The sequence below is a fragment of the Arvicola amphibius genome, chromosome 9, assembly GCF_903992535.2.
Source record: "Arvicola amphibius chromosome 9, mArvAmp1.2, whole genome shotgun sequence".
Classification (NCBI taxonomy): domain Eukaryota; kingdom Metazoa; phylum Chordata; class Mammalia; order Rodentia; family Cricetidae; genus Arvicola; species Arvicola amphibius.
In genome coordinates this window covers 47362155-47376250 of record NC_052055.2, presented here as the reverse complement: position 1 = coordinate 47376250, position 14096 = coordinate 47362155, and the positions used below count along the sequence as shown (strand labels likewise).

The 14096-nt window shown below is 43.1% G+C and overlaps 1 protein-coding gene across 1 annotated transcript in view; it reads right to left on the bottom strand.

The window, feature by feature from the left end:
• Mov10l1 (Mov10 like RISC complex RNA helicase 1) overlaps positions 1 to 14096 on the bottom strand; it is an 80761-nt gene that overhangs the window by 19988 nt on the left and 46677 nt on the right. Inside the window, exons 16-22 of the mRNA XM_038342984.1 lie at positions 11476 to 11575; positions 9115 to 9293; positions 8209 to 8355; positions 7406 to 7527; positions 5455 to 5554; positions 4223 to 4387; positions 1021 to 1194 (exon numbers count right to left, since the gene is read on the bottom strand). Coding sequence (XP_038198912.1) covers positions 1021 to 1194; positions 4223 to 4387; positions 5455 to 5554; positions 7406 to 7527; positions 8209 to 8355; positions 9115 to 9293; positions 11476 to 11575 — 987 coding nt within the window. The remainder of the gene's footprint in view (positions 1 to 1020; positions 1195 to 4222; positions 4388 to 5454; positions 5555 to 7405; positions 7528 to 8208; positions 8356 to 9114; positions 9294 to 11475; positions 11576 to 14096) is intronic.

The window sequence follows — 14096 nt, the reverse complement described above, 5'->3', positions numbered from 1 at the left end:
CGTCTTCAAATGCACTTCTAACAGACCCAGAACACCTTTTGTCCTTAAAAGATTTAGAGAGAAACTGAGTGCAGCTGTCTGTGGGCTCACATACCTACAAGACCAGGCTATGGGAGAAGAGGGCTATTTGCCATGATCCTCCCTTCTGGGTGTGACACTAATTTTGAATCATAATTCAAATCCTCTTCCCTTTTGAGAAGGTGAATGTAAAACTTGATTTCTGGTTCTGACAACCAAATTCCCAATACAAACTACCTGTTTTTAGTGAATTCCTGCAGTTCATTATAGCTAATGAGCATCTCAACCCCACTCTGTGAGGTCTTGTAGGAAGGACACTCTGTCCTTGTCATCCCCCACCTCTGGAGCTGGGGTTGAGTGCTTGGTTGACTGGTCCTGAGGGTAGGGTAAGTACTGTCAGGATGTCAGTCCTTAGTGCCCAGCGTCCAATGGTCTTTCCTGCCTTACTTCTCAGCCTTCTGTTTTTATTCAAAGATTTATTTTTATTTTTCATTATGCGTCTATATGCATATGGTAGTACAAACTTAAAGGCATCAGATCTTCTAGAGCTGGAGTTACAAGTGGTTATGTGTCACCCAATGAGTGCTGGGAATTGAACAGAGGTCTGTGACTGTAAAAAACTCTCTTAACCACTGAACCATCTCTCTACTCATCCTCCTAGACTTCTAATCCACACTCTGAGCTCCTTGATACTGGCTTGTGATTCCTTTTGGAACCCAGTATTTATCTAATGCAAACACCAAAGGGCAGGGCCTGCAATATCTACTCTTAAGCTCTTTCTGTATGGACTCTCTGACAGGAGATGTCAGCAGCAGCCCTTTCTTGCTGCCTTACACTTAAGAGATCAGAATTTGTCGTCCCCACCTCAGGCCCATGGAGAATGCTTGGCTAGTGTAGCACAGACAAGGGACTCGCAACACTGGAAATATCATGGTTGTTTTCTGAGTAAAGACACCTCCTCCTCCTCCTCTTCCTTCAACTCAGTAGTCAAGGCAGACTTACCCTCACGCCATGGAAGATGAGAGGGAAGCCTTTTCTGGGCAGCTTTTCCCAGCCCAGCAGCGAAGTCACTACTTTGGGATCAGCACAGACCTCAAGCTCCCTGTGATAGAACAGGCGAGAGGGTAGAGCCAGCAGGGCCGAGTGGGACCTGTAGTTCTTCACTAGCTTTGTGACCTGTAGGGAAAGGGTAGGCACAGGTCACGAGAAGTCAAAACTATACAGCTCCTGTCCAGGTTTTATCCCTGTTGTCTTTGCAAGGCAAGCTTGAAACCAACCATTTTAATGCTAACTTCATGGGGTAGTTCTCTGCTCCTGCCTCTATCTGTTCTATTAGCTTGAACTCTGAGGCCAGGACAAGTTTCTCAGGTGACTCTGAATCTCAAGGATCCATTTTAGAAGAAAAGGTAAACAGGAGGGACAAAAGGCCTCTTTTGTGATTCTCCTGGGTCCTGATTGTTGAATGCCTCTTAATGGGTGCAGTCAGCTCTGGATACTTCTTTGTGCTGCAATTTTTGCCTCTGATCTGCCACCTTACTGTGGGATCCCACCTGTGACTCAGTTTCCATCTGGAGTCCATTCTGACTTGTAAGTCATTTGAGTTCAAGCTTGCCTGCTTTGCTTTTTCCAATAACCTTGAGGGCTACGAGAGACTTCTGATTTAGCCCATGAGAAAAGAACATACCATCTAGCAGGAAGAATATTGCTGACGACAAACCTCAGGAACATCTAGATAGAAAGTGAGGCTGCTTCCAAACAGCAAGTGCATGTTAGTTAGAAGGCTGCTCACTCAAGGACAGGAATGGTCTTATGGTTAGACACTGACTGTGCTGTGCTTTACTTCTGCTTTTGTATATAAGCAAGTTCTAAAATAAACTCTGGGCTGTTTTGACATTCTATCCTATGTTTTCTGTCTCAGTTTTTTCCATCTGACATTTCCTTAGCCTTAATGTCCCCCCAATCCAGGAACCCTAGATGACTTTGAGGGAGAAGGCGCCTACATCTTACAAGCTCAGCCTTTATATGAAGTGCTATAAAGTTCTGATTCAGTGCTGGAGGCAGAAAGTAAGAGCTGCTGTAACAGCCCTGGTACATCCTTAGTTCTGGGGACAGCACCAACATGAGGAAAAAGCTTTTTTCCTCCAATTGCTTGGGAAATTGTTGCAATACAAGCATCTGTCCTTGTTTATGGCTGTGATGGTCAATTGTCATTGTCAACTTCATTAGATTTGGAGTTGCCTAGGAGACACACCTCTGGGTGACTCTGTTGAAGGTGTTTCTAAAGAAGTTTAATAAGGCGGGAAGAACTCTGAGTGTGGTGGCATCAACTCGTGGGCTAAGTCCTATACTGCATAAAAAAAGGAAAATGGAAGAAGCCAGATTCTGTTTCCTGATGGCAGATGCCTCATCCCACCGTGCCTTCTTTGCCATGCCATATTATCCCCTCAAATGGTGCCAAAACAAATCTTTTTCCCCATGAAATTGTCCCTGACAGGTATTTTGTCAGTGCATCTGAAGTAATTATACTGGAAAAAAATGCCTATTAGCCTCAGGACAATAAACTACATTTCAAAAAGCAGAATGTGTCCCACTATGAAGATTCACACCAGCTCAGAAAGCAGAGAGAACAAGGGAAAGAGGAAGAAACCACTTCTTTTTCAGGAAAGAATTTGCATGTCCTAACATGCACAGGAGATGGGTGAGAATGTGTCTCCACGAGCAGGGCAGCACTCAGGCATCCTCTCTGACCCAGGAGATGCCATGCTGCACCCCATCCTAGGGGCACCTGTATAAGTTCCTCTGCTCCTGGGACAGCAGGCACCTTTCTTATGAGCGTTATCCCAGAGATTCTCCTCAGCCTGAAGAATCACAGCATACTTTCCCCAGTCTGTGCAACACTCACTCCTTGGATTTCCAATGGAGGAAAGGGTTTTATTTCTCTGAAAACCTCTCATGACTACTAATCTTCATTAACACCAGGAAAACAAGTTCAGATGGAAATCTGTTGGTATTATAACAGTTTAGTAATAATAAAGTTTACAGAATGTTTAATTATAGAAGTTTCTAGCCATTTAATGATGCCCTACAGAGTTCAAATTCCCAAGTTCATTCTGTTGTGAGATCCCAAAGATGCAAGTTCCAAAGTACACCTTCAGAATCTGATGGTGTGTAAACCCAGTGTTAGGTGCAAAATGTCCCTTTAAAACCCCAAATGGCACTGTCCTGAATGACAGACTGGGCTCAGCTCATGCTGGACTCTCACAGGTACACAGAAGGATTGCTGCCGAAAACCAGCATTCCTCAGAAACCTTGACAAGTGGGTTTCTGTTTGTAATGAAAAGCTATCACTTCCCTTATCTGTCCCATTCAGCCAACTATCTCCAGAATAGGCATCTATCTCCTTATTAACTCAGACAAGCCTTCAATAGGTCAAAGCCCCATGCTAGTTCTCAGGCTATTCCAGTTAACTCACCTACCTACTTCCTGCTGCAACACAACCCTCTCCCACATTTTGCCTCTCTCTACCCAAACCCAAGAGATCGCCTTGGAAGTATGAGTAAGCTTTTCCTTCCACTCATGGAAGGGTCTGGTTTGGTGGTTTCACCAAGCTCGCACTCACACCCAGAAGCACCTAGGTCAGAGGACCACACAGGACAGATCCCTCCACGTCAGGGGCAGGCCCTCTCTTCCTTCACATAGTTACAAAAGCCATTTTCTGTTTTCCTACATTTGCAGAGTAAGGCAGATTTAACTTCTTTCTTTTATTGTCTTGGATCCCCAAACTCCACATCATCAGTGTTACAATTCCATGGCACCCTCTGATCCAAACAGCAGTCCCTGTGTGACCAAAGAGCAGGCAGAAAGTACCTTAAATGCCACCTGGGAAGTGGAGAAGCCACACATGCTGCTTATCATCCTCCCTGGATATCTGTGCATCACTGTGCTGAACATGCTTCCTGAGGGGAGGAGGGCAAGGAGCAAGTGGGTGTTTGTGGAGATGGAGATACACCGGTTCTCTTGTGCAGAAGTCTCTGCTCATGTGCTTGACTCATGGGCAAAGGGGGGTGGGGTGGGAGAGAGCAGTGTGGCAGCTGCCCTACAGACCTGCCCTCAGCAGTCCCCCTCCTCCAGCCAGCACTGTCTGCTACAATAAAACTTGGCTCTTTCTCCATTTGTATGACAAAGCAGAGAGTTTGGAACTCACCAAAAGAGGGTTGTATGCACCACAAGCACCAAAGGCGTTCTCATCTCTCAGGTATGCTGGTCTGGACATCAACCTCTCCAACATAGACACATTCAACCCATAGGCCATGGCCAGTCTGGACTTGATGACTGGGCCAAGCTGCATGGGGTCTCCAGCAAGAACAATCTATAGCATATACAAGAATGCCTGATTAGTTTGGAGTAGACAGGCATACAGTCCAGCCACAGTAGAAGAGCTAGGGGAATTGACAGGCAGGTGGCTCTGAATAGGGTAGGGCTGGGGTGTACAGGCAGGGCCCCCTTGCACACTCTGGTTGTGTGGAATGAGGGAAAACGATGAGAGATCATGGTGGAGACAGCTAGAATTGACAGTGACTTAGACCGAGAAGTGGGAAATGAGAAACTGGATGGGCTTGAGACTCAGGTTTCTTCACTAAGCAGTTACTATCTGCTTTTATCAGTTCTGGTACCAGCTGCCTCTTCCACTTATCTCTCAATGTGACAAAAAGCCTCAGGCATGCAGCTTGTGTTCTGGAATTTTCTGCTGTGTCTGACCATGGGAAATTATCCTCAGCCTTTTTCCATGATGTCCTTTCCTGGTAGCCTCACACTCATTAACATCATGCTGACTAGACTTGGGAGTGTTTTAATTAGACCAGTCCTTGTTTGTTCCTTAGTCCCTCCTAGACTGTCTCATAGAGCCTGGTGACTTGAGGGAAGATGGTGGGAACACATCTGGAGGATCCTGACAAGTTCACAAGTAGAGCCAGATGACCTCTCAGCTGGGGGCACTGAAAGAAACATGTTCTAAAATGATAATCCATGTCACTGTCCAAAGTAGCAGGGAGAAGATAAGATGGGGATCTGCCAGGAACACACAGAGCTGGAGGGGCTGGGGGTCTGAGTGAGGAGCTCCTGAAAAATGGAATGGAATGACAGTCAGATCTTAGCAGAGCATGAGGCCCTGTCCTCTCCCCTCTGCCATGTGGAATACATACACTGGAAACTTCAGCCATCGAGTCCCAGTACCTACAACGGCTCTTATCTTCTGTTTGCAATAAGTAAATAATAGCAGGCAAGGGCCTTTCTTGCCAGCCACAAAAGACTGATGCTGTGATGAACAGCACAGCACTGACCTCCCAGATCCTCAGGTCCTAGTCCTTTCACTTAAGGCTGTGACTGTCACCGAGGGAAAACAGTAAGACAGAAACACACTCAAGACACAGGCCTTACCTGACCATTGATGTCTGAAATCAGTCCCAAAGGAATAAGGCATTCTGGCTCACTTGCCTGCCCTGCCTCGTCCACAAACACGTGCGTGAAGTAGCCAACTCTAGAGCCAAAGATCTGAATGGTAATTTCATTGTATTGTTTACCAACTGCTACCTAATACATATTGGCAAAACTCTGCTCTGTGGTGCTGGGATCACAGTGGGGTTTTCCAGGGAAGATAAGACCAAGAAGTATGGGTGTCACAAGACTTGAAGTCACAGAGCTGCAGGCCTGCTAGGAGATTCATACGCATCCCTAGCAGTAGTTGGTGTTCTGTAAGCAGAACGTGTATGTGTTTGGAAGGACATGAAGGGGTGAGGGTGGGTATGGACAAAGCCCGAGAGCCTCCTGGTAGCTTAGAATTCTGGCACCTTGTATCACAGAAACCCTTGCCCTTGCTTAGACCTGCACCCTCCCAGTCCAGCAGCCTCTTAGCCATGCGTGGCTCTTAAGCACAGTGGCTAGTCTGACATAAAGAGCTCTAAGTTTCATACTTGAATAATTGAATGCAGACTGTCTGTCTCATTAGTGATTTCATACTGGCTACATAATTAAATGACACTGTGGGGCCAGTGAGATGGCTCAGAGTGAGTGTAAAGCACCTGCCACTAAGGACTTGAATTTGATCCCTGGGACATACAGGCTTGAAGGAGGGAACCAACTCCCTCAAGGTGTTTTCTGACCTATACACTTGCACCCACACACGTACGTACAAAATAAAATATTAAAAATATTAAATTCCTAGCTTAAAAATAAATAAAATAGGTAACTATAGAATCTTTTTTTTTTTTGGTTTTTCGAGACAGGGTTTCTCTGTAGCTTTTTAAAAGCCTGTCCTGGAACTAGCTCTTGTAGACCAGGCTGGCCTCGAACTCACAGAGATCCACCTGCCTCTGCCTCCCGAGTGCTGGGATTAAAGGCGTGCGCCACCACCGCCCGGCTTAGAATCTTTATGAAATAATTTGCAACCTGCTTGTGGCTAGCTACACTTGGCTCTCTCTGCTCTCAGATGCCTAGAACTCAGGTCAGAAAGGTGAGCATGTGTGGGCCTAGGTAGTCATCCTCACAGCTACATTCTGGGGTGACTCTGCTCCAAGCTGCAGATCTGACTCTCCTCAGGATCTCAGGAATTGGGACTCACCCTCAGGGAAGCTTGCTCCTCCTCCTCCCTCAGCCTGACCTGTGATACCTCCTCTTCTTACCAAGACCTGGCTTGCTGCCTCCCTGGCTCACTTCTAGTGCACTGGTATGAAGCGTCCTCACTCAGCTTCTTTCCAGCTCTTGGGACATTCCTCATAGCACCGAGGACAAGTTCTTGGGGCACTTTCTCTGTCCTTAGCCCACCCCTCCTTACTCTCCTGCACCATCACTGCCCCATCTTCTTGGGAGACGCCACTAGTGGGTACTTGAGCTGCCCCCACCCAGGATTAACCTCACAGAATTCAGCTGTTTCCTAAGTAGCCTGTCTTCCATTGATCCTTTAAGTTACTCACTCGGAATTCAGCTGTTTCCTAAGTAGCCTGTCTTCCATTGATCCTTTAAGTTACTCACTCGTTAGACTTCTGTAAACTAAGGGTCATACCTAATGCCTCTTCTAGAAATTCAAGCCTCTTGTTGCTCCTATCTCCACTCTCCTCACTAGGCCCCAGCTCTGAGGTTTCCATTCCGCAAACATGCTCAGGGCTCTCTAACCACTGTCCATGCTGCTTGCCCTGCCTATCCACTGTACTGCTGAACCCTTTGAGTCTCTTGGTCTCATCAATACTCCTGTTTCCTCAGAAAAGACGTCCACCCCTTACCACTCTTATCCTGTGGTTGACACCTCCCTCCACTACTCAGTTTCCATCTGGTCAACCTCTTCGGACCTAAGCGTGGGGGGGGGGGCTCTGCTCCTCCAGCATTCGACACTTACCTCACTCCTATCTGGTAGAACAGTCCTGCACTGCTACATGTGGTGATTATTATCCTGAAGCGTGAGGCTCTCCAGATATCTTCTCCATCTCTGCAATATGGTTTGATGGCATCAATAATAGTCTGAGGCAAAGAGGTTAGAGTCAGTTTGGGTTTCAATTTATTGAACATTTCCTTAAACTGGACAAAACAGCAAGGCTGGGAGGAATTCTACAAGATAATCTTGCCCTGTTGCTACTTCTTAGTGATGATTAATTATTAATGATTATCTTAAATTAAGATGTCTTATATTTTAATATTAAGTCCATATTTTATGAACTCTAAAGGCATGAATATACTATAATCCTTTACATAATCCAGAAAGCAACTTACTATGTTTTTCTAGTCATAATTTATTTTTTGAGCAATATTTATCTTATTTTACTTATTAAAAAACAAACTAGGATACTCTAGTTTTCCAAAAGGGATAGTGGTAACAAATCAATAAAACAGAACTAAAAAGAAAATAGAATATATTTGAAGAATTACATTTTAGGAAACAGGAGTATTGATGAAAATTTAACAAAACTCAGAATGTCCACAAAAGCACTGTTAATTTGGAGACAGGATAAGAACATAATGAAATATTTAGGAATAAGAGCCCACCACGTAGCTGAGTTGTATCATAACAATAGAGCAATTTTTTCCATTATAACTTTCTACAATAGTTTGGTGTCTACCAAGCTATTACCTCCTGCTCAAATCTGCCCACTAGGTATTCTTCATGGAAGGATTCCAGGTACCCATCCCATGCCTGGGGCTCACCTCCTCAAATCTGCAGGTAGCATTCACCCGGACCATGGCAGCTGGCTTCAGAACCTTGCTCTCATGAAGTCGTAAACACACAAGGTCAGCAGCACTGTTGGAGGGAGCGCAGACCAAAATCCGACTGTCCGGCAAAGCATAATGTATCTGCATTAAGAAGTAAGAGACCAGGGATCTTATTGCCACAGAGTGGAAACCCTGAATATTTATTCAGTATACAGATTCCTTTATAGGGAACAAGGGGTATGGGATTGGATACTAATCTCTGAGTATCTGAGACATTCCTTGCAATGTCCAAGAGACTACTCCACCTCACTGGGCACAGATGAGATGTAATCAGGTGGTAGCTCCTCCCCACCCCCACTCCTACATACATACAGAGAAGAGCAAATGCAGGGCTATCCAAAGCCTGTATATGTTATATCCCCAGCTCTGCAACCATAACCTTCCACACACCTCCACAGACATATCCACAGACAGCACCAAGTTATTTCACTCCCACAAGCCAAGCTTGTAGCATAGCATAGAATACTCACAGTATGTATGCTTGCTAATCACAATCCGGAATGACACTGCAGTACTATATATACACAGTATTTTCACAAATTTAATCAGAAATATAAAGGAGAGACCAGCAATAGCTGCAGAGTGGTGGCTTCAGTACTGTCCAGGCAACTTCTTCAGTAAAGCTTTACAACAGGATCAAAGGTTTACTAGTCTAGAAATGAAGTTTTCTTCTACACTTATGAAATAAACTTAAAATCCTAATACATAAACGGACAATGTTAGGAGATACATCTTCCTTAAATTCTTTACAAAGGTCTCTGGAGTTTAAACTAATACCTTCTCATACACAAACACATGAACACAGTACAGACCGACAGCAAACAGAACCACCGTTCTTACCTGCAAAACAGCCTCAATTATTGTCACAGTCTTTCCAGTTCCAGGAGGTCCAAAAAGAATATAAGGGAGGGGCCGGCAGTCACCACTCAGAATCCTCCTCACTGCCAGCTTCTGGTTTTCATTGAGCACTGGATTGAAGAACTCCTTATCTCTTGCTTTAGGGATCTGAATTTCATCTACTGCATGTGAAGTGGAAAGACAGCCTAGTCAGATCATCAGATGCTTATTAGATGCTATAAAGACCAAATAAAACCTGACAATGCCAACAACTTTCAGTGTGGCAGGAGAACATGTTCCAGAACCATCTATGTTTTCTGAGGCAAAGTCAGGAAAAGTTAGTTTTCTATGCCACTTATAGATATAGCATCCCCCAAAATATTACATACAGAATTTAAAACCTTTTTTGTTGATGATTTTCCCCAAACATTTAAATGAGTTGTCTTAACGTTGGTATACAAAGTGGTAAGTTTTACTGTGGCACTTTCATACTTCGTTTGGGGTGACCTTCCTGACCCCAGTCTCCCGCCCCCTACACATCTACAGATTCCCTTCCTCCCCGCACTGCCTGTACTCTGCTCTCATGTCATGTGCAGTCTAAAACCCCTTCTTCCTTTCCCAAGGCCCCCTTAAGACTTCATTCCTTCTCACAGCACCCTTTCTATCTTTATGACCTATGTACTAACATATAAACATGTCTAATAATTAAAATTTAAGATCTGCATATGAGAGAAACCACTTGGTATTTGTCTTTCCAAGTCTGGAAAACTGCGTAGTAATTTCCATTCAATAATTTTCCAGAAAAGGGTCATGATTTCATTTTTATCTTAAAACAGCTGTATGTATTAAATTTTATCAATTCATATTGGATGGGTTGATTCCACACACAAAAACAAACTATGTTTAACAATATGTTTAACAATAAATATGTATCTGTAACCATCTCTTGTATACTGACTTAGATTCCTCGGGATATATATCTAGTAGTATATCAGGGCAATATGAGAGTTTCTCTATTCATAGTTTTTTAAAATATTTTTTATTATGTATACAATATTCTGTCTGTGTGTATGCCTGCAGGCCAGAAGAGGGCACCAGACCCCATTACAGATGGTTGTGAGCCACCATGTGGTTGCTGGGAATTGAACTCAGGACCTTTGGAAGAGCAGGCAATGCTCTTAACATCTGAGCCATCTCTCCAGCCCCTATTCATAGTTTTTTTTATTTTACATGTATGAATGTTTGCCTACATGTATGTCTGTGCACCACATAACTGCCGAGTGCCTGGTGCCTGTAGGAGCTAAAAGAGGGTTTCAGATCCACTGGAACTGGAGTTGCAGATGGTTGTGAGCTGCCATGTAGGCACTAGGTCCAAACATGGGTCCTCTGCATGAACAGCCAGTGCCTCTTCAATGCTGAGCCATCTCTCTAACCCTACTTTTAGTTTTTATTTTTTTGAAACTTTTAGACTGATTTACTAGTAGTAAATATGCATTTTTTTTATCAGCACTTCTTTGATGTGGGATTTCCCTCTGTATGCTGTGAATATATTTTCTTACCATTGGCTAAGAAAGAAGCTGCTTTGACCCATGACAAAGCAGAATATAGGTATTCAGGAAAACTAAACTGAATGCAGGGAGAGGCAGAGTTGGGAGATGCCATGTAGCTGACAAAGGAGAAAGATGCCAGAACCTTACTGGTAGGCCACAGCCTTGTGGTGATACACAGATTAATAGAAATGGGCTAACTTAATATGTAAGAGCTAGTTAGCTAATATGCCTGAGCCATCGGCCAAACAATGTTGTAATTAATATAATTTCTGTGTGGTTATTTGGTCTGGGCGGCTGGGAAATGCAAGCGCAGTCTCCACTTACACTTGTTGTCTCTCCATGTTAGCCTTTCTGCCTCGAGTAAGATAGAATTTTGAGTAGTTTTAATTTGTATTTTCCTGATGGCTAAAGATGGTGAACACATTTTAAAATGCTTACTAGGCATTTGTGTCTGTCAGCATTACAAGTCAGGCGTGCTGAATCCTGCTTGTAGTTTTTGCCACTGGACCAAAGTAGGGGATCACTTGAGTCCAGGACTTTTAACACCAGCTGGGTGATACTGCAAGACTCACTTAAATATAGAGAGTATACTACAACTTAGGAGCATGCACGGCAAGAATAAAGCAATCTAAGGTTATTCTAAAGCATCTAATCTAAACCACCAAGATAGGCAGATGGAGCTTCAGCTTTCTGTGGACAATGTGTCTGTCATGACTGGATCTCCAACCACAGTGAGTTCTCAGGAAACTTCTTTCAAGTACAGGTTTCTTCACTGTTCTTCCCTGAGCCCATTATATATTTGTACCCAACTCACTGGTCTCTGCAGTAGAGGCAGTCTTCTCTGGCAGGTCTGTGGTACCCATGTTCCTCTCCTTTGTTGTATGTTTAGTTTGGCCCTTCACTGTTTTCTTGTTCTGGAAATAATCATGAAGAAAGTAGTTACAACAGCAGCTTTGTGTACAGAAGCTTAGTTTAAAGAGCAGCACACACACCTACCACCAACACTCTGCTGTCACACTGAACAGTTCTTTGGATAGGTCACAGGTCTACACCTTGAAACATAATTCAAACATGAGACAGTGAATAAAAACATGTCTGAAAGTTTATGCCTTTCCCTAACTCTTTGAAAAATAAATATAAATTGAATTTTGTCATGATGAAACTGAAACAGAGAGGTAATGAGGCCTCTGTTGTGCAGCATCTTCATACCTTCCTGACAACACAGAAAGCCAGCACTGCTTGTCAAGCGTGTTCAAAGCCTACACAAGAACTGTTCTACAGGCGTGTTTGAATATAGATATACTTTGCCCTGAGCCAACGGTATTGAATTTTTAATTCTTCTATTACAAATACTTCCTAATTCATAGCTTTGTGTGTGTATGTATGTATATATATATGTATGTATATATATATATATATCTTTGTGTAATCAATGCCTTTCATATAATGAATCTTGAAGCTCTGCATCATAAAATTTCTCCATTAAAAATGCATGCAGTCAAATTTTATTCCAGGATTTCCCAATGTGGCCTCCCATCACTGTCATATTGGTGCTGCAGAGGATAACCGGTATGGTCTTAGTCCATGTGCCTAGCCCTGTAATTCTATTTGTCTGACCACAGTCTAGCATGAGGATATACTTTAATATGAGGAATGGTAAGTACTTTATTTCAATACTGCCATAAATATTTATGGCCTTTACACATACATATTCTAATAGGTATTTCATATATTTACATATAATTACATATAATTACAGATTTCATATATATATATATATGAAATCTGTAATTAGATTTTAAAATTTATATATTAGAATGACATGGTCAAATTTCTGAAAACAATAAAACTAGTTGGAATGTTAAGATTTACAGATTTGTGATGGGAGATAGCAGAGTTTGGTAAAATGCCTCCCATGCAGGCATGAGGACCCAAGTCCAATCCCTAAAACCCATATTAAAAGCCAGAAAACAACAACAACATGGGCTGGGGAGAGAAACAACTGAATTAGGAATCCTAACACCTGTGGCAGCAAGCTAAGGACGAGGAAAGCATGCTCTAGCCTAAGGCTAAAGAACGAGGGTCAGGAGATTGCCAAAGGTGTGCGTGAGTTTCAGTAAGATGACTGTTGTCTCAAAAACAGCCAGGCTCCAGTATGCACCTGATGGCAGGAGCACGCTGGGATTCCAACTGTGGACATTGGCAGGAGGGAGGCTAGGAAGAGGGTCTGTCAGTCTGTTTATCCTATGCAGGCCTCATCTGACGAGCTGCCATATGAACACAGATGGAGGCAGCAAGCTTCATCAGCACAAATTCAAACGCCAATCTCATTCACAGGCACCTTCACTGATACACAATCCAGAGTAAGATTCACTGAGCTTCTAGGTACTCTTTGGCCCAGTCAAGGTAACATGTAAAATTAATCATCACAAGAATATGCCCTTGTCCTCCGACTAGTGCTGTTTTTGGTACGGGTCACCTGTATTTGTGCTCCACCTGCCATCAATCTGGGTTACACTTTAGCAATTTTACATATCTTCTCAAACCACCAGAGGTTTTGAGACACGATCTAGCTAAGTAGCCCAGGCAAAGATTTCAGGTCTGAGATATCACACGTGGCCCCAATATGCTTCCTTACATTTTCTGCCTGTTCTTTTTCTGAGAGGCAAATAGTTAAGTGTGTGAGGCCACCTGAGGTTGTTCTATGACTTTTAAAATTTGTCACTCATTTTAGAGAGAGGACTTGTGAATTATGGAAATTGCTTTTCCTGTTTTCTGAAATCTTTCTTGCTGTTTTCACATAATTTTTAGTGTTATGTCTTCAAGCTACTTTTCCTCTGGATCACCTAGTCTGGTACTATTCTGTACATTTTGTTCATCTTAGTAACTGAAATTTTTATCTCTAAAGGATGAGGCTGTGTTTGTTTTGTTAAATTTATCTTTCATGTTCCTCAGTTAAGGTCTTCATGTCTTTTCTTACTTTGTTTTTCGAGCCAGGACCTCCCTTACCTTACTAGGTAGCCCTACTTGGCCTGGACCTCCCCTTGTAGACCCCTATTGCCCAGACATTCACCTGCCTCTGCCTACTAAGTGTTGGGATTAAAGGCATGCACCACCATGCCTGATCCAGTGTTTTCTATTATTGTGACTAATTAATAACTATTCTAATGTCCTTGTATTCTGACTGTACAACTGGGTTATTTGGGGTAGAGGCTGGTTCCAATTAATTAAAATTTTCCATACTGGTTGCATTTTTAAGTCTGGTTTGCAATGCTGGGTTTGAGCCCAGGGCTGTGCACAGGCTGGGCAAGGTGTCAACCACTGAGTTATATCCCTAGCCTGGGTTATTATTTTTTTAACCAGATGTCAGACATGAATTTTCTACTTATTGAGTTCTAGATAATGTTATTTTATTTATTTATTATTTATTTGACT